General features: G+C 31.7%; 1 protein-coding gene across 1 annotated transcript; it reads left to right on the forward strand.

Moving 5' to 3' along the window:
* Positions 1 to 10347: 10347 nt before the first annotated feature.
* Positions 10348 to 13742, forward strand: LOC101491861 (F-box only protein 8-like). Its single transcript, XM_012712113.3, has 2 exons — positions 10348 to 11429; positions 13406 to 13742. The coding sequence occupies exons 1-2, from the start codon at positions 10348 to 10350 to the stop codon at positions 13740 to 13742; spliced, it is 1419 nt and encodes a 472-aa protein (XP_012567567.2).
* Positions 13743 to 21104: the final 7362 nt, after the last annotated feature.

The raw sequence follows: 21104 nt of genomic DNA on the forward strand, positions 1-21104 counted from the left end.
GCCTCAGGGATGCCCCTGATTGTACTAGACCCGACATTGCCTATGTCGTGGGATTATTGTGCAGGTTTACTAGTAGACCTAGTATGGAGCATTGGCACGCTATGGAAAGAGTCATGAGATACCTGAAAAGGACCATGAGTCTCGGATTACGTTATCGAAGATTTCCTACTATCCTTGAAGGATACAATGATGCTGATTGGAACATCTTATCAGATGACTCCAAAGCAATCGATGACTATATTTTAATATAGTGAATGGTATTGTATCTTGGAAATCGAAGAACAGACGATATTGGCTCAGTCCACTATGGAGTCTGAAATGATAGCACTAGCTATTACTAGTGAAGAAGCACGCTGGTTGAGATGCTTGCTAACAGAAATCCCTTTATGGGATAAGCCGTTACCAGCTGTGTTGATCCACTGCGATAGTACCGCGGCTATTGCAAAAATTGAGAATCGTTATTATAACGGTAAGAGACGACAAATACGTCGTAAGCACATCACAGTTAGAGAATTACTTTCGAAAGGAGCTGTTATTGTGGATCATGTACGCACTGATGAAAATCTAGCTGATCCTTTGACAAAAGGATTAGCTAGAGAGAAAGTCCAAAATACATCCAAAAGGATGGGACTAATGCCTATAGATAAATGAGTCACTTATGATGGAAACCCGAACTAAAAGACTGGAGATCCCAAGAATTAGGTTCAATGGGTAATAGCAAGTCATAGTGATATGAGATGAACATGCTATGTTTAAAATGAGAAGCATGATTCCTGAAGCGAAAAAGGATGAGATAATAGAAACTCTTAATGAGATGTATACTCTATATGGAGTGGGGTACCTAGTGGCTACAGGAGTACTCTTGATAGACTCACCTATGTGAATGTGGAAGTGGGGGCCGCTTCCTATGGAATTTTGAGGCAGAATTCCTAGAGCGTTCACTAGACTGGGATACACGTGCAGGGCCCTAAATGCACGGGCTTTTTAGAATACACCTAATGAAAAGGTTGTGTGTGGGTTTGATGTCATAGATAGAGTTCAAAACTACGGTTACTCTTGTTGAATCTGAATCTTACTCGCTATGCAAAGGTTCAAGTCGAAAGACACCTTTGTTTATGCACGATCTTATAGAAGCACTTGATGCTATTTTAAGAAACTTTTTTTTTTAACTTGATGCTATTTTAAGAATTTTTTAAATTCAAGTGGGGGATTGTTGGAATATATGTATGTTATAGTGTGAATTTAAAAATGTGTTGAAGTCCCACATTGGAAAGAAATATTTTTTTGTAAATTTAAGTGGAAAGAAACTTGTTTTTTTTAAAATTCAAGTCCCACATTGGTAAGAATATTTTTTGAAATCCCACTTTGAAAAACTATCATATTTTGTATAGTTTTAATTCTATACATACTAAAGTCCCACATTGTTTAGAAAACATATGTGACTTTGCTTCCATCACTATATAATGAGTTTCAAGCTATTGTGAAAAGTACACCAAAGTTGGATGCTTTTCCCAACTTTCTCTTTTCTCCCTCTTATATTCTGCTCGCCTAATTTTCGAGCCACTTCTCCCCTTTCTTTCTGTCCCTTCGGTTTTAAAGCGGTTATTATGCCGCAGTCCTTTCGGTTTTAGAGCGGTTATTATGCCGCAGTCCCTTCGGTTTTAAAGCGGTTATTATGCTGCAGTCCCTTCGGTTTTAGAGCGGTTATTATGCCGTAGTCCCTTCGGTTTTAAAGCGGTTGTTATGCCGTAGTTCTTTTGTTTTTAGAGCGGTTGCTATGCCTTTGAGCGGTTATTATACCGTAGTTATGAATGGTCATAGTACCATATTGAGAGTGACTTTAATTGTCATATTGAGAGTGGCTTAAACTGCCATATTGAGGGTGTAATTCTAGAACGGTTTTCCACGGTGCAGTGGAACTCCGATACAGTGAATCTGACCTGTTTTATCCTGGGGACTTCGTGGTTGATAGTCTGCTTTGCACAATTTGGGCAGTGCCGCGAAACGTCTTAAAGAGAGCGACCTAGTCCGCGACTCAACCCAGTAATATCTTCGGTGGCATAAATTGTGAATTTTAAATAGTTTTTGAAATTCAAAATCCAACACTCTTAAACAGATTCAATCAATGAAGCAGAGGATAATAACAAAAAAGCTTAATTGCAGTTTTGGTCCCTCTAGTTTAGCTAAATCAAGAAAGTAGTCCCCCTATTTTGTTTCTCTCCAGTTTTGGTCCCTCAAACAGAATTTTGATCCAAAACTTGATGAAATTTCATTATTTTTGCATTTATTTAAGTCACACCATGTATTAAGATCCGATTTGCAATAATTGTACCTGAAATCTATGATTATAAATGGCGTAGTACAACTTTATAAAATAAAATTTCATCAAGTTTTGGACCAAAATTCTATTTGGAGGACCAAAACTGGGGAGAAACAAAATGGGGGGACTACTTTCGCGATTCAGCTAAAATAGAGGGACCAAAACTGCAATTAAGTCTAACAAAAAACTGAAGAACTTGAGTCAAAGTTGCAATTCAAGAAAAAAGGGAACTCACAAACCAATTTAATCAGAACATCATCTCCTCTCTTATCACAAACCGTGAGTTCTTTTTATTAAAGTTTTTATTTTTTTTTTATTTTTTTATTTTATGATTAGGGATTTAATTTTATTACAAAAATTCTGAAGTTGTTTGGGAAAAAGAAGAATGGAAGAAAATAACTAACGCGAGAAAAATGGAAATCTAGCCCATAGGGATTTCATTGAAAATTTCAGTAATTTAGAACATGCACGCTGGTTGTGATGTTTGTGAATGAATTATATGTTATGAAAAATTTAATTAGATGCGCATAATTAAATTTAAGGTGAATATGCTTGTCGAGCACGATTTCTGCTCGTTACTGCTGTTGCCTCTGATGTGTATGTGAAACTATATTATGTTACATTAATTTCTTATAGTATGAGGATTTTGGACGCTGGAATTCTTTGAATAAACTGTTTTGGATTGTTATGAATTTTAGGATAGTTAGAGTGTCATCAAATGAAATTTTTGCATATAGGTGTTTTAAAACTGCATCTAAATGATTCTTCATGATTTTTATGTGGTTGTTAATTTCATGACTTTTATGTTGTTATTAATTTCATGACTTTGATGTTGTTACTTTTTTCGTGACTCTAATGTTGTTTCTATTTTTTTTGACTATGATTTCCGTTTTCAATTAAAGACTTAGGATTAAATTATTATGAGTTTAGTATATCGCCTAAGTTATTTATAATTATTGTGGATGAGTGATGCATTTTATATATGACATAATAAATTCATTTTATACAAACATCTCAAGTTTTATACAATATCATTAAGCAGATCATGCATGACCTTATTCACGATGGGACATGTAGATTATTCCATAAATGAAATAACAGGTAAAGGAGAACAATCAAGACGCTGATTGAAGTTTGGCTAGACCACCTTTATAAACCAAGACTCAATTATCTTGGTGACCCACATTAAGATATTGAACGACTTTTCCTTATTCCAAAGGAAAAGATTTGATGTCATGCATATGTTTTTCAGAATAATAATAATATAATAATGATAATAATAATAATAATAATAATAATAATAATAATAATAATAATAATAACAACAACAACAACAACTACAACAATAATAATACTTATAAGTAAAACTTTTATAAAAATTTAAAATTGAGAATTTTAACTTGAGATGTATAATTATTTTTATATTTTATATACTTTTATGAAAGAAACTCTTTGAGACTGTTTTTCCATTTATTTTTCAGAGCTCAATGATATATTTTTCTCTCACCCCAATTAATATTTTTTATTTAGCAACTGGAGGAACATGAGACATGAATTTAGCATCAGAAGATGAGTTCTAAACTCGTGGAATTAGAATTTGATGTTTTGCTTTATGTTGTAATCAGTCGATCATAATTTATTTTCAAGATGTAATATTTTATGAATCTACTAAATAATTTTTAAGCTATATTTATGAATGTAGTTTTCAGTTATGACCATGATTCTAATTTATTATTCATTATTAGTTACCTCTGTTTTGATAAAGTGTATGGATCCAATTATCATATTCTAGACAACTGATAATGGGTCTTACATTTTTCATTAAGTCATTATTTTTCTCATAAAATTATTATTTTTCAAAGCTGTTGAAGTGATAAATAGTTTTGAAATTAAAAAGAGTTGGTCATGTAACTTTGAAAAATATTACAAAATCATTCAAACTTGATCTAGTGAAAGGTTTTTCAGATATAAGTTTTGAAAAGAATAAAAGCTTTTAAAGCTTCGGTGAAAGGAAAATAACTATTAGAGAAAAAAAAACTTATTGGTGATTATTCTCGAATCCTATTTTTAAAGCATATGTATGAGGACATCCTCTTGTAATGTTGATCCTTAAAAGAGAAACAAGAAAGTTTGTTTTTTTTTTTTTTTTTCTTACTCTTCCTTTATCATTAGTTTTATTTAATATGTTTGTGTTTTGTAATTACTTTTTCTATATTTTTTTTGCCTCTTTTTTGAAACTTATATATTTTTTATTTTTAGTTTTCTTGTATGTGTGTGAATGTTTATATTACCATTTTTTGTATATTTGTTTATTGTGTTAATATTCTATACATGCTTCTTTATTGTTTCTTTTTTTAAATATTTTTTTTATTATTATATTTATTTATCATACTTTTGTTATCCTCTTTACTTAATATCATCCTCTCTACGTAAACATTGTTTTTATATGTTTAATATTAAAAAGGAAAAAGTTCTTTTATTATCTTGTTTTTTTTTAAAAAATTCATTTCCTTTGTCACACTAGTTTCTCGTAACATAAACTTTTTATGTACTATCTTCATTGTTTGATATGTGTAATCTTTTTATCTTTTAATAATTTTATATTTTAGTTTACTTTTTCTTTCATGCTCTTAATACTAAGATGTATGTTCAAAATGTAGTAACTTATCTTACAAGATTATTATTTCATTATATGAACATATATCATGGGAAGAGATATACTAATTTTTAAGAAGCCATTATGTGTTGGGTACCAAAAGTATTTGTACCGAGACACATATTACTCTCATTGCAAGACTAATATAAGAACAATGTTACTCATATCTCATAAATATATAAAAAAAATTAGTATGATTCGATTGCAGGTGAGAGGTCCTAGGACAAATTTGCAACATTTAGTCAAGTTAATTGAAGATACCAAATATGTGTGTTGGAATAGAAAGCGGGAAGACTCAGATGTTATGGGAGAAATTTTTGTGTGCCAATCCATATTTAGTGAAGTTGTTGAACTTGATTCCTATTGTGTTGATTATGGACAACACCTACAAAATCAATAAATACATAATGCTACTACTTGAAATTGTTGGTATGACGTCAATAGAGATGATATTTGTTGTTTGATTTGCTTATTTGGAATGTGAGCATGAAGAAAACTTTTGTTTTAAAGGATATACAAAGTTAGTATTGGAATTGTGAAAAAAATTATGTATTGCAATGTAAAAAAGGTATATCATGCGTCGATAATAAAGTGTTTGTTGATTACGTGAAAGAAACTTGATTGACTCCTCACCAGTAAATGTTTGTTGAAACATGTACAAACCAAGTGATGCATTTGGGGAGCATAACAACTAGCATGTATGTCATGTCACTATAAAACTTTAAATTTGTAATTTTACTATATATTGTTGGATTACTCTATGGTGACAATTTACATGTAATGATAGGGTTGAGTCTGCTCGTTGAAAACTGAAGTTAATGTTGGAACACAACATAGGTGACATGCGTAAAAGTTGGGAGACTATGAACAACATGATAAGGTTGTAACTTAAGAAAATCTGGAGCGCATTTTAGAAAAGTTTCTATGATAAAGAGCATGAACACACCAATCCATTTTATCAGAGATTGAATACATTTGTATTAAGAGAAGCTCAAAGATGCATTGCTGAAAAATACTAGAAAATTGAGCGAGTAGGTACCGACAAATTTGTTTGTGGGTGCTCTCTTAGAAGAACGTACGGGTTACCTTGTGTTGGTGAATTGACACAATATAAATTAACGGGTGAACCAATTCCTTTAGATTCCGTGCATATTCAATGGAGGTAATTAACACATGGAGTGTGTGAAGTCATCCAAAACACAAAAGATAGATCATAGTTGGATATGTCTAATGAGATGAATGTCTTGTGGAAATGATTGCGATCACTTGATGTTATAGGATATAAAGTGTTTAAGAGTAAGATGCATGGACTTGCTTTTCTAACTACAAGTTCAATGTGTCCACCACCTGAAAAAGTTAAAACCAAATGACGGGTGAAGAAGATTACGTGTAAGAAGCCAAATGAATATGATGTATATCAAGACCCTTTTTACTTTGAGCATGTTAATGCAACATATAATGAAGATGAATCCCAACCATCTCAATCATAAAAGAAGAGACATTCTCATTCATCAAAGAAACAACCCTTTCAATCATCATTGAAACAATCATCTCAATCCTCAATAAATTTGTTCTTGAGACAATTTCTTGATATTATTCAACGATACATTGATAACATAATTAATGTGATAGCACATGAAAATTGTGGTTATCGCGCTATTGCATCATTGCTTGGACACAATGAAGAGTCTTGGTCTTTGGTCTGCCATAGTTTGCAGCACGAGATTGTTTCTCATATAAGTCCATATGATAGATTGTTCCCAAGACACATTAAAGAAGTAAGAGATTCTTTGAAGATATCAAAATTTGGTATTTTACCCCTAGATAAATGGATGTCCATACCTGATATGGTTGGATGATAGCGACCACATGTAATATTATTCTAGTCACGTTTGGTGAGACATTTTCTATGTCTTTTTTCCTATGAGAGATTCACATTTAGGATCGACAACAAATGATCGTATTATATGTATTGGTTTGAGTTCCAACAAAATGATATTATTTTCTTAAGTAATTTTTTTTAAATAATAAAATTATTTATTATTTAAATCTATTTTGTAGTTAAATAGGAAAGATGGATTTTCAATGTCAGATATTGCACCGAATTGGAAGAAGTATCGCACCTATGAGGCAACCTCTTGGGCAATAGCATATACAAGACATCTACAATAGTGAGGGTTTTTATTCGGCCATATGGCACGTGTTACACAAATCCACCACAAGAACCCGTAGATGCTATGTCATTAGATGAAAATTGATTTTGCATGGACTACAATACTTTAAAACTTTTAAAAAATTACTTGTTATTAGTTCATTTTAATTACTACTTTTCATATATTTCATCTTGTATTTTGTTTAGTTGTTTACTTATGTTGTTCATCACAAATAATATAAAGTTAATGATGTAACAATAATGTAAAGTAATGAAATAACATTAGAAACTACAAAAACGATGTTAATCATAAACACATGTAAGTAACTATTAACTAGTGTTATGATATTTTAAACATAAACCTCTATAAAAGTAACTATACATGTCATCATCTGGATCAACACCGTGTATCTCCAACCCCTGCAGTATAAAATCACCTACATGCTATATGATAGATGGCTGTGAACTAGAAGCTTGTGCAGCGTTGGTTGGGACATTAAAATCTGGAATGTGGGGTACATTATCTGGCCGAACTAAAAGTGGATGAGATACCCTGTAGAACCACTCTAAATATCCATCATCAAACTTAGATGAATATGTATTTGGATGTATCCTATGATCCAGTTCGGTGACAGTGGTCAAATATCTCATCCATTCCACATCTACATCAGATAATCTAGAAAGAACTGCATGTGGTGGTGGTGGAATATGTTGAATATATCCAAATGGTCGCAAACACCTCTTTGAAAAATATGTTACTACTGTGCTGTATAGTCGAAGGAGACCAGTGTATAACATGATATTATCAAAGGGAATGACATCCCTATGATTCTCCCATGATCTCAATATGACATTAGCAAGTGTCAGTCCATATATCATATCTCTGTACTTGGTGATTTTGGAAATGCACTCCACGCCAGCGCCTTGATAACCTCTTTTACAAATAGTCGGAAAATATTCGTAAATCTAACACTGTTGCAAATAATAAAAAAATTAATAAATAAAAATCATAGCAATTAATAAATAATAATCATAAGTATTTAATACCTGCAATAGAGATATATATATCCACCCAATTGTTTGGTGTCGTAACAACTGACATATGAGAAGTGGTCATAAAGGACTACGAGCGCAACAATACCCCATGCGTATCTACCGATACCTTCCAAATCTCTGAATAGGAGAAGTTACTTCACATTAACTAGTGTATAACTCTTATATGCAAAAATAGTACTCCATACCAAATTTAGCAAATAAGCTTAGTAGCACAATCGAATCTCTCTGTTGTACACTATATTTTGAAGATCTCTTTCAACCAATCCAATCTGTAGTGCGCATCCCTTGTCTTTTTGGTTTCCTCCCATATCTCTTCAGCAGACACTCCTGTATGACAAGATAACATTCCATTACTTTATCTAGGTCAGGTGGTGGATTGTAGAACTCCATCCTAATATGAATGCCTAATAGATTGACAACATAATCCAAAGTAATCGTCATTTCACTAAATGGCATGTGAAATGACGAGGTCTTAGAGTGTCATCTTTCCACAAATGCAGAAATCAGATTGTTCTCAATCAGCTTTAGACTACCTTGTTGTAGTGGGGCTAATCTAGACAAATTCACCTACATCTCTATAACTCGCGGGAGTACTTTCGGAGTAAATTGTTACAACTTATTTCCACGAGCAACTATTTTCAACATTGATCGCCAATGCATACAAATAAAATATATGATATTAAAATTAAATATAGAACAAAAATAATAATTAATTTAAATATTTTTACACCATAAATAATAATTAATTGAACATTCTTGAGCAAACCACAATCTTTTAGAAACATTATGCCGATATCGTGTAAGGACAAATATATCATATGGTCCACTAGGATACCATGTAAGCTCACCCTCCTGCTGTACTGGTTCCTCCTGGATATGCTTCTCATGTTGTACAACCTCTACCTCCTCATATTGTATAGAAATATCAGTCTCCAATATAGATATATGATCCTGCCCTCCCTTGTCATTATCTTCCACTATAAATCGTCCTCTCCTTTAAGATGTTGTCAGTTGAATTCTTTATGGAGGAGCATCTATCATAGATGATGAAGTATCTACGTCACATGCAGTTTGTGCTATCTTGCGGTCTCTTCCTCTAGCTTCAACACCCATTTTAAAAAAGGAGTTAAAAAAATTAAATAAATAAAAAACAAAGGAATACAAAAAAAATAAAAAAAACTGGAAAACTTAAAAAAAAATATCCCTATAATAAAGTGTGTTTTGAAAATCTTAAAATTTTTTTCCGGTAGTTCTGAAAAACTTCAAATAAGTTTTCCAGTATAGAAAATCTTTAAAACAAGTTTTCTGGTAAAGAGAAAAAAATTCTGATAGAATAGATAAAATTTGCAATCACTTGTATACCAAAAAACTGAAATGATATTGTGGAGGAAAATTACAAATTTTAATATTTATATAAAGACAAATTTATCACTTCATCGCATTTGTGAGATATGAGTCTAACTTGAGGGATGGTTAAAATTTTGCTAACATACATAATTCAAATCCAAAACAAACTAAGTACAAGCCCACAAGTGAAAATTTAAAAGTTATTATGTAAGGTTGAGTTAATGCGGCACAAAAAAAGGTTGATTCAATTTTATAATCCTAAATATGGAGTTCTCATTATAAGAATCATTCGTCAAACATTTGGAGTTTCTTTATTTATTTAAAAATAATTATAAATTAGATTTTAATTAGATTTTACTTATCTTTTGACTCAAATTCAAACTGATATTTTTAATTTTGTATGCTTTCATACAAATAAATAAATTAAAGATTTTTTTTTTCAAAAAGAATGACATTCAAGACAAATTATAAATAAAAATAAAAAATTGTAAAACAAAAAAATTAATATTAATTAGAAAGATAATAAAAAATATACATTAAATTACAATATATAAAGTCCAAATATTTATTTTCCTTATTAATTAAGAAATAAGTCAAATTTAAGATATATAAATTAGATTTACTTCATTATATACTTATCAAAAAACATTTAAAACGGCTGCTTTAGTCGCCTCAAACAAAACAAAGTAATCCCATCTTGACTGTTTCATTTGGTTTTGATTATAGTCACAATTACCTAGTTTTTGTTCAAGTCAAACATTTTTGATTACATATCCTCCATGATTTCAAGTGACATTTCTGGTGTATGAGTAATCTATGGCTTCAACTGATTATAAGGTTAGTAACCATATACATGACGATGTTGTCTTATCTATTCTGTCAAAATTGCCTTTAAAATCTCTCAAGCGATTTACGTGTGTATGCAAATCTTGGATTCATTTATTTGAAAATCCTTATTTTATAACCATGTTTTGCAACAATCTCATATCAAGATATCATTCCTTTTACGATGATACATGTCTCCTCCTAAAGCATACATTTCCAGGTGAAGATGATTGCACAATGTTTTTACTTTCTGGTGAGAGGTTCGATAGTAAATTGAAATTAGATTGGCCACATCCATTTCAAGAGAATAGCACTAATATTGAGATTTTGGGTTCTGGTATTAATGGTATTCTTTGTCTTTACAAAGTGAATCACACCCCAATTGTATTATGGAATCCAGCTACAGAGGAATTTAAGGCCATTCCTCCCAACCCCGTTGAGGATCTATGCAATTTCACAACATTGGTTACTCTTCATGGATTTGGTTACGACTATATCAGAGATGACTATAAGGTAATTCGAAGTGTGGATTTTATTTCAACTCTCACTCACTCTGAACATGATACGACAATGAGGCCACAACCTTTATGGGAGATATATAGCGTAAGAATGAATTGCTGGATGAAACTTAATGTTGATATGCCTCCTCGTTATGTAAGTAATGCAGGTGGTGATGTATACATGAATGGAGCGTGTCATTGGTGGGGGGTGACAAATAATGAAATGCATTTGGTGTCATTTGACTTGAGCAATGAGTTTTTTCTTACAACCCCCTTGCCTGCATATGCATATGATAGTTTTGAATGGGTGGAAAAACACCTAGTTGTGTTAAATATGTCTATTGCTATGATATCAAATTATGCAACAACAGCTTCTTTTCATATATCAGTTTTGGGTGAATTCGGTGTCAAGGAATCATGGACCAAACTCTTTATCATTGGACCGTTACCTTGTTTGGAGCATCCTATCGGAGTAGGAAAAAGAGGGGATATATTTTTCAATAAAGATGACAATGAATTAGTCTGTTTTGATTTGAGTAATGGGAAAATTGAGAAGATTGGTATTAAAGGAAGGTTATTTTGTTGTCAAATGGTAATTTATAAAAAATCATATTCCAACTGGATGAATAAATAATTAATCATTTTTGTAGCACAAGCTTTAAGTTTTCCCCAAGAGATTTATTTGTTCAATTTTGAGGTTTTACTTGTTGAATGATATCAAGTTGTTATAATAAAAATAGACTTGTTGATTGTCCATATTATATTTATTGTCTGGTATTTGATGAAAAAAATATTTATTATGTGTCATACTTTATTAATTCAGTTTTAATGTTTTATTTATCAGAGAAAATGAAGTATTTCTAAGAGAAAATTTATAATTTTTTAATTTTAAATGTTAAGTATAAGAAGATATTTATATGTATAATTATAAGAAGGTATAAGAAGATTTTTTTAAACATTACACTCTTCTAGACATTTTCTAAACTTGTCTATATTTAACGTTCTAGATTTTTAATAGATATATTAATATTTCTCTAAATAGTTTTAGATTAATCCAAATTTCAAATTATTAAAACATTGCTTCTCCTAAATTTAAATTTTCTTCTTCAGGCAGGGTCATGCTTTCATTCTATACCAAGTTGACTTAGTTTTTAAATTTTATCTTCATGTCATTTAACAATATACTTCAATGGTAGCTCAATCAAAACCACTTCACGGTAATCTTTTTGGCAAATGTTTTTTATACCCATGCAGGAAATAGGTTCACAAACTTTTACACTTCTTCATTAGTATTAAGAGCTCCTTTTACTCTGATCCGCATTATTTATGTCATCTTGTATGGAAGATCTCTATCTTTATCAATTTGAATTAAAACTAATTTAAATATATATTCAGATTATGAAACTAATTTAAATGTATTGTATCTCACTTAAGTCCTTCATTTTTTTATTTTTTTCGATTTACTCTTTTATTTACTTTTAAATAATAATTTGATTCTTTATGTCTTAAAATGTCAACAATGTTATCATTTTTTTACAAAATTTCATCAAAATTTTCAAACAAAATCCATAAAATTAATTATCATCTTCAATATAATGCAAATTTCATCAAATTCATAAATCAAATCTTCAAATAAACTCATATTTTCATTCTTTATTTGATGAATTTGATGTTGTTGGAGATTGAAATATGAGTTTATTTGAATATTTGAATTACGCATTTGATGAATATATGAATTTTCTTGAAATTGGTATTGAGTTTTATGAGTTTTAATTGTTTGGAGATTTTGATGAATTTTTTAAGTTTTTGTAAAGAATAATATTGTTGACATTTTAAGATATCAAAGATCAAATTGTTACTTAACATTAAATAAAAGACAAAATCGAGAAAAAAAGGTAAAGGATTGAAGTGTTATTTAAAATTAAATTAAGGGTACGTAGAAGCAATTATGCCTATATAAAAAATTAATATTAATATAACTTAAAAATTGAAATTTTAAATTTAAATAAAATATTATATAAAATAAATTAGAATATAATCTTAATATTAATTCAATTATTACTACCTAACAAAATAAAATATTCCAAAATTAATAAATTATGTGATACAAACTAAAAATAAAAACACACCATAATTAGATAATAAATGTATAATATATTCCTACCAACCAAAAATAAAAATAGCAGATATTATTCGAATACATCAATCATCATAAAAATTCATCTGAGCATTAGTTTCACTCCCTCCATCATTATTTGATGAAATATTACTCGACGACAAAAGTCCTTCAAAAGTATTATTAATTGGTGTTGGAGACAACATAGTTTGAAATTGCATTTCATCTTCATGTTCACCACTACAAGTCGACGAAACCATAGTTGGTTGAGGTTGATTTAAATCTAGTATATCAAGTTAGTTGTTGGCATAGTTGGTCGGTATGGAGTTTGATCTGCTTGAGGTTAAGGAAGTTGTTGTGAACATGACGGACATACTGATAATTATTAAAATATTGTTGTTGCTAAAACATTGATTGTTGTTGTTGCTGGAAGGTGGAGTTTTGAGGCTCCTGTTGTTGCTGCTAGAAATTTAGAGGCGACTGCTGTTGTTGCAAGTATTGAGAGTATTGTTGTTGCTGCTGGAATAGTGGTTGTTGTTGCGAGTATTAAGGCATTGAATATTGTTGTTGGTGAGGTGGGAAGTGCTGATAAAACACAAGAGGAAATGAAAATTGTTGTTGTTGAAACTGTTGTTGTTGAAACTGTTGCTGTTGAAACTATTGCTGCTGAAACTGCAGTTGTTGCTCTTGAAACTTTTGTTTCCATTCTTCGTTTCATTTATCAATTGCTACTTGTATCAGCTGTTGTATCTTTTCTTCTTGTTGACTGATCCATTGTTCTTTTAATTGGTTAACATTGTCTGTCGACGAATGATGAGATCGATTTGTACTAGCATAAGAAAAAGATGTCTCAGTCTGAATATATGTTCCCACCACTAACAAATGTTGACGATAAACTACCAACACCTAACACACAACCTTTGTACTTCCCACCACTAATGTTCATAAAGCTTGCGATCTCATATTTTTCTGCTGCACTGGACAAGCTCGTTGAGTAGGAGGAGTAGTAGCTTGCTGATAAAAAATAAAAATACTAATTAAATAATAATAAAATTAATAATAAAATTAAAATAGTTAATTAATATATAATAATTTGCATAGCTAATTATATAGTTAAAGAATTATATATCAATTTAAATACTAATTAAATATATATTTATCTGAATCATTTGTGATAATCCATTAGTATACTCATTTGTTTCATGATTAACATGAAGATAGCGATGTATCTCAGCCCGAGTGACCTCTCTTCCAAGTTATTTATCCTAAAATATTAAATGTCAAGTTTAATTGATGAAATCTAATATTAGTAGATATACATTAATAGTAATTACCATATAATATTTAATTTCTCCAGCAGACATGAAATCTTCCTTGTAGTACAGGTACCCCTCTCACATGCTCTATTAATCTTTGCTTTTTCTCTTTTCTTTTTGTATGCATATGTGTTCTATTTTCTCCACAAAGCACTCCAAACATTTTCACTGATATAATTTGGCCATTTTTTCTCACCCTTATTACGTGCATACGCCAACATATATGGTAGACACTTGGAGAAATGGTGGTCAAAAAGTCAAAATTGCAGCATTATGCTCTCTTTTCCAAATACATTTTGTTTGTTTCTTCTTTAAATTAAAAAAAAATACTAAAAATATAATTCAATTAACCATGCAAATGTATAATTAGTAATTAAGTAAATTAATGTTAGTATAGAAGTACGCCTAAGAGGGGGGGGGGGGGGGGGGGGGGATAGATCAACAAATGTTACCTCAACATTACCTTTAAGTACATGATCCCGTAGAAAATGATGTCGGATATCGATGTGTTTAGTTCTGGAGTGCATGATTGGATTCTTTGAGATGTTTATTGCGCTTGTGTTATCACATCTTAAGGGAATGCATCCGAGATCAACTCCATAGTCATGTAATTGCTGTTTGAGCCAGAGAATCTGGGCACAACAGCTTCCTGCTGCAATATATTCAGCTTCAGCAGTACTAAGTGCAACACAAGCTTGCTTTTTACAAGACCATGAAACAAGGGCATTTCCTAAGACATGACATGTGCCACTGGTGCTTTTACGGTCTGTTTTGCATCCCGCATAATCCGAATCAGAGTATCCTACTAGGCTACATATGCTACCCTTAGGATACCATAGGCCTACATTTGTTGTTCCTTTCAGATACTTCATAATTCTTTTAACAGCTACTAGATGTGATTCTTTCGGATCTGCCTGAAATCTTGCACACAAACAAACACTCAACATGATATCTGGCCGGCTGGCCGTTAGATATAATAATGATCCAATCATACCTCGATATTTGGATATGTCGATGGAAATTCCTGATGCATCTTTATCAACATATGTTCCGGAGCCCATTGGAGTTGTACTTTCTTTGCAATTCTCCATTTCAAATTTCTTTAGTAATTCTTTACAATATTTGGCTTGATTGATGAAGATGCCGTGCTCAAGTTGCTTGATATGAAGTCCAAGAAAATAGTTTAATTTTCCCATCATGGACATTTCGAATTCTCCTTGCATTATTGAAGAGAATTCTTCACATATGTCCTTGTTGGTTGATCCAAATATTATATCATCAACATAAATTTGAACCAATAATGTGTGACCATTTTCTCTTTTGACAAATAACGTTTTATCAACTTCTCCTTTGTCAAATCCTCGTTCACATAAAAAGGTGCTTAATCTGTCATACCAAGCTCTTGGAGCTTGTTTTAGACCATAAAGAGCCTTTTTCAATTTGTAAACGTGTGAGGGATTTTTGGAATCTTCAAATCCAGGGGGCTGCTTGACATAAACTTCTTCATTTATGTACCCATTGAGAAATGCACTTTTCACGTCCATTTGATATAACTCAAAATTCATGGAGCAAGCATATGCTAATAGTAGACGTATGGCTTCTAGTCTTGCTACCGGAGCAAATGTTTCGTCAAAGTCTATCCCTTCCTCTTGATTGTATCCTTGAGCAACCAATCTAGCTTTGTTGCGAACAACTATGCCATTCTCATCTAGTTTATTTTTGAACACCCATTTTGTACCAATGATGTGTTTATTTCCAGGATTAGGAACAAGTTCCCAAACTTGGCTTCTTTCGAATTGATTGAGTTCTTCTTGCATGGCAAGTATCCATTGATCATCTTTAAGTGCTTCACCAATTTTGGAGGGTTCGATTTGAGAAACAAACGCCATGTTTAAGCAAGCATCTTGCAATTTTAACCTTGTTGTGACTCCTTTATTTATATCACCTATGATGTTGTCAATAGGGTGATATCTATGGGTTCTCCATTCTTTAGGAAGATCATCACTTTGCCTTTCAATATTGACTCCACTTTCTTGTTGAAGTTCTTTGCTTGGATCATTACTTTCAAAAACATCATCATCATCACAAGAAATAATATTTTCTTCTTTTATGGGGTTAGTTTCATCAAAGGTTACATGCATTGATTCTTCAACTAATAAGGTTCTTTTATTAAAGACTCTAAATGCTTTACTAGATAAAGAGTAACCGAGAAATATACCTTCATCAGCTTTTTCATCAAATTTTCCAAGGTTGTCTTTACCATTATTTAACACAAAACATTTACATCCAAAAATGTGAAAGTGAGAGATATTGGGTTTTCTACCTTTGTAAAGTTCATATGGAGTTTTCTTAAGAATTGGCCTAATAATTACCCGGTTGGAAACATAGCATGCTGTGTTTACAGCATCTGCCCAAAAGTATTTTGGTAGATTTGAGTCGCTTAGCATAGTTCTAGCAAGCTCTATTAAGGATCTATTCTTTCTCTCAACGACCCCATTTTGTTGTGGTGTTCTTGGTGCAGAAAAATTGTGAAAAATACCATTTTCTTCACAAAATTCTTCAAATGAAGTATTTTGAAATTCCCTTCCATGATCACTTCTAATTGATACAATTTTGGCAGATTGTTCATTTTGGACTAGCTTGGCATAGTTTTTAAATGCCTTAAAAGCTTCATTTTTATTTGCCAAAAATAAGGTCCAAGTGAACCTTGAGTAATCATCAACAATAACTAGTCCATATGAGTTTCCACCAAGACTTTTGGTTCTTGATGGACCAAACAAATCCATATGTATCAATTGTAGCGGTCTAGAAGTTGAAATAACATTTTTAGGTTTGAAAGAACTTTTTGTTTGTTTGCCCTTTTGACAAGCGTCACATAATTTATCCTTTATAAATTTTATTTTTGGTAAGCCTACAACAAGATCATGCTTGACCAATTTGTTTAAATGATCCATGTGAATATGAGCAAATCTCTTATGCCATAGCCAAGCATCATTATTGTCGCTTACCAAAAGACATTTCATTTTCAAGGATAAATCTTCAAAATTAAGTATGAAAATGTTTTTGAAACGCTTACCAACAAACTGAGTTTCATTTGTAGCTTCATTTTGGATGACGCACTCATCTTTATTAAAAACTATCTTGTATCCTTTGTCACAAAGCTGGCTGATGCTTATGAGATTATGTTTTAGACCTTCAACATATAAGACATCTTCAATTGAGGGAGATGGTGCTGTACCAACTTTTCCAATGCCTAAAATTTTTCCTTTGTTGTTGTCTCCATATACTACATGTCCCTTTGACTCAAGTGTTAAAGCTGAAAATTTTGTTATATCACCCGTCATGTGTTTAGAGCAGCCACTATCCAAGTACCACATGTTTGAAGTCTTTTGTTTGCTTACCTACAAAATTGAAATCAAACTTTATTAGGTACCCAATGTGCTTTGGGTCCTTGATGGTTAGTACCTTTCTTTACCCATATGAAATGACCTTTTGGAACACTAATATTTCTAATATGACATGTATTAGGTGTATGACCATGAAGACCACAATAAGAGCAAGTAGGATTAAATCTACTGTTAGTAACATATGTATGAGATTTATTTTGAATAATTTTCTTATTATAAAGATCATCCTTTTTCATAACTATAATCTTATCTTGATTAGATTGACTACCTGCTTTAACAAAAATAGTTTTGTTCAAATTTGGTTTATCAAATTTTGAGTATCCAAGACCACTTTTATCATTTGAGTATCTTTGCATGTTTAGAACATTTTCCAATCCTAATTGTCCCTTTTCGTATCGTTCAATTACTCTATTTAATTGAACAATTTCGAAAGAGAGGGATTCACATTTATTGCATGCAGAATTCTGTTTTAGTTTTTCAGAATTTTTCTCCATAATATCAACTTTTTCTTGTAAACTTGAGATTTGTTTCTTTTGTGTTGATACTAGTTTACATAGATTTTTACATTCAATGAGTAATTCTTTTATTGCGTTTTGAGCATCATTGTATTCTATAATTAATTCAGTATTAGTCTTATTATAAAGAGGAGAGTCTATATTACTAACCTCTTCATCATCTGATTGATGCGAGGCCATTAATGCAACATTGGCGCATTCTTCACTTTCTGTTTCTGAAGATGAACTTACTTCATTGTCTTCCCAAGCTATGTATGCTTTCTTGAAGTCTTTCTTTCTGTTGAAATTCTTCTTAGCAATATTTGGGCAGTCTGCTTTAATATGTCCTTGTTTTCCACATTCGAAGCAAGTGAAATTTTGATTTGATGTAGAATTATCTTTCTTCTTGAAGCTTTTCTTTTTGAATGTTCTGTCGTTTTTAAGAAATTTACCAAATTTCTTAACAAGAAGGATAATATTTTCATCTTCATCTGAATCATTCTCTTTGCTTTGTTCTCTTGATTCAGTCTTTAACGCAATATTTTTGTTCTTCTTTTCTTGACTTTCATTTTGTTCTAGCCTTCCGAGTTCGATTTCATGCTCTTGAAGTTTTCCAAATAGTGCAGAAAGAGACATCTTGGATAGGCTTTTCTTTTCTGATATTGCTGTAACTTTTGGTTGCCATGCCCTTGTCAATGACCTTAGTACTTTTAGATTTAGTTCATCATTTGTGAAGATTTTTCCAAGTGCTGTCAAATGATTGGTTAAATGGGAGAACCTTTTCTGTAAATCTAAAATAGATTCTCCGGGCTGCATGCGAAATAACTCATATTCTTGTGATAGTGTGTTGAGTTTGGATCTTTTTACTTCAATGGTGCCTTCGTGAGTTACTTCCAACGTATCCCATATTTCTTTTGCTGTTTTACAGTGAGATATGCGGAAAAACTCATCCATTCCTAGTGCAGATTGTAATATGTTCTTAGCCTTTTTATCGAAAAGCACTTTTCTCTTATCCTCATCCGTCCAAGAATTTTTTATTTTTATTTCTTCTTTGTTATTGATGACAGTTTTTGGAATATGAGGACCATTTTCAACGGCATCCCATATGTCATCTCCTTGTGCTTCGAGATATGCTTGCATACGGATTTTCCAAAAATCGTAGTGCTCTCCAACAAAACATGGTGGCTTGGTACTGCTACCACCATCTCTAAAGACAGGTTGTGCGGAAGCCATGAGTAATTGATCGAGGAATAAGTTACCTTAACCTACTCTGATGCCAATTGTAAGTATGAAAGTACGCCTAAGAGGGGGGGTGAATTAGGTGTTAGTAAATTTTCTTGTTTTTAGTGATATGGTAATCAGATTTTCTGAGTTTAAGAACAAGGCTTAATAACAAGTGCAGTAAGTAAATGAACACGATAAGATTTATCCTGGTTCCCCTTATAACCAAGGGTACGTCCAGTCCTCTTGCACACCACAAGAGATTAATCAACTACTTGTCAGAAAATGTACAATTCCCACCCTGGGATTCTTGCTACAAAACTTCTAACAATTCTTTCTAAGATAGCACACCACTATCTTACTTGTACAAATGATACAATAAGGTTTGAATAAATCTAAGATGTGGTATATTGATAAACAACTCAATAGTAATTCAAGTACTTGAGAACTTTTTAGAATGATATGAAAATCTAATGCAAGTACTTAGAAAAATCAGAATTTTGTTCAAAGTTGTTCAAATGAATTAATTCAAGGATGGTTAATTTTTGATCTGAAGTTATGGGGTATTTATACTCCATAAAACATCCTTTCAGATTCGTGGCCATTGATCCAAGAGGTTTGATGAAAAATTACAATGTTCTAGAGGCATTCCAGATCTGAAAAATTGTAATGTTTCCAGGTGTATTCGAATACAGTATATGTGTATTCGAATACACATCTTTGTAACGTTTAAAAAATTCGAATTTTACACCTTGTATTCGAATACACATCAGTGTAGTCGAATACAGATCAATGTATTTTAGCCTCTGACTTAACTTGTATTCGACTACATATGAGTGTAGTCGAATACATTTGGCTACTGACTTAGCATGTAGTCGACTACAGATGGGTGTAGTCGAATACACTTGGCCACTGACTTAGCTTGTAGTCGACTACAGATGCGTGTAGTCGAATACACCTTTTAAAGTTTTGCTTCTGACTTAAGTTGTATTCGAATACAACATGGTGTATTCGAATACACTTATGCAAATTGTCAAAAATATGATTTTAAATGATTTGTTAATGTTGTTTTTGATTTTTGAAAACATGTTAAATGCATATGTAAATATGAATTGTTCTCAAGTATTTGAACTATTGATTTGTATCATATACCTTTATATTTACTCATTTATTATTTGGATTTGGAAGCTCATTCAAGATGGTTTGATCTTCTTTTTGATCTTGCTGCATTGTCCATAGTTGGTGGTCTTGTCGTCATCAAAAACATGTAGTTTACATTCTCCCCCTTTTTGATTATGACAAAACGTTGTTGTGAAGAGAGTGTGATGTTGAAATCTTTGCTCCCCCGTAATAGGTGCATACTCCCCCGTTGTATGTGATGATTTGAAAATTGTTTTTGAGTGCCTACAAGGTTTGAAATGCAACAACAACACCAAATTTTCTCCCCCTTTTGACATGATCAAAAAGAAGAAGAAAACAAAGAGACATACACGGTGCGAGTAAAGACATACACAAAAGACATAGAAGGAAACAAGAATAGCAGTAATGGAAATTAAGTTAGAAGATCATAAAAGTGAATACATAATAAGTCCTGAAACGAGTAATCCAAAACACACCAGAATTAAAACTACAAAGGAGTTCATAAAGCAAATATCACAGTAATACAGAATGCGAAAAGTTAACTTAGTACAAAA

The sequence above is a fragment of the Cicer arietinum genome, chromosome 7 (genome assembly GCF_000331145.2).
Source record: "Cicer arietinum cultivar CDC Frontier isolate Library 1 chromosome 7, Cicar.CDCFrontier_v2.0, whole genome shotgun sequence".
Taxonomy (NCBI): Eukaryota; Viridiplantae; Streptophyta; class Magnoliopsida; order Fabales; family Fabaceae; genus Cicer; species Cicer arietinum.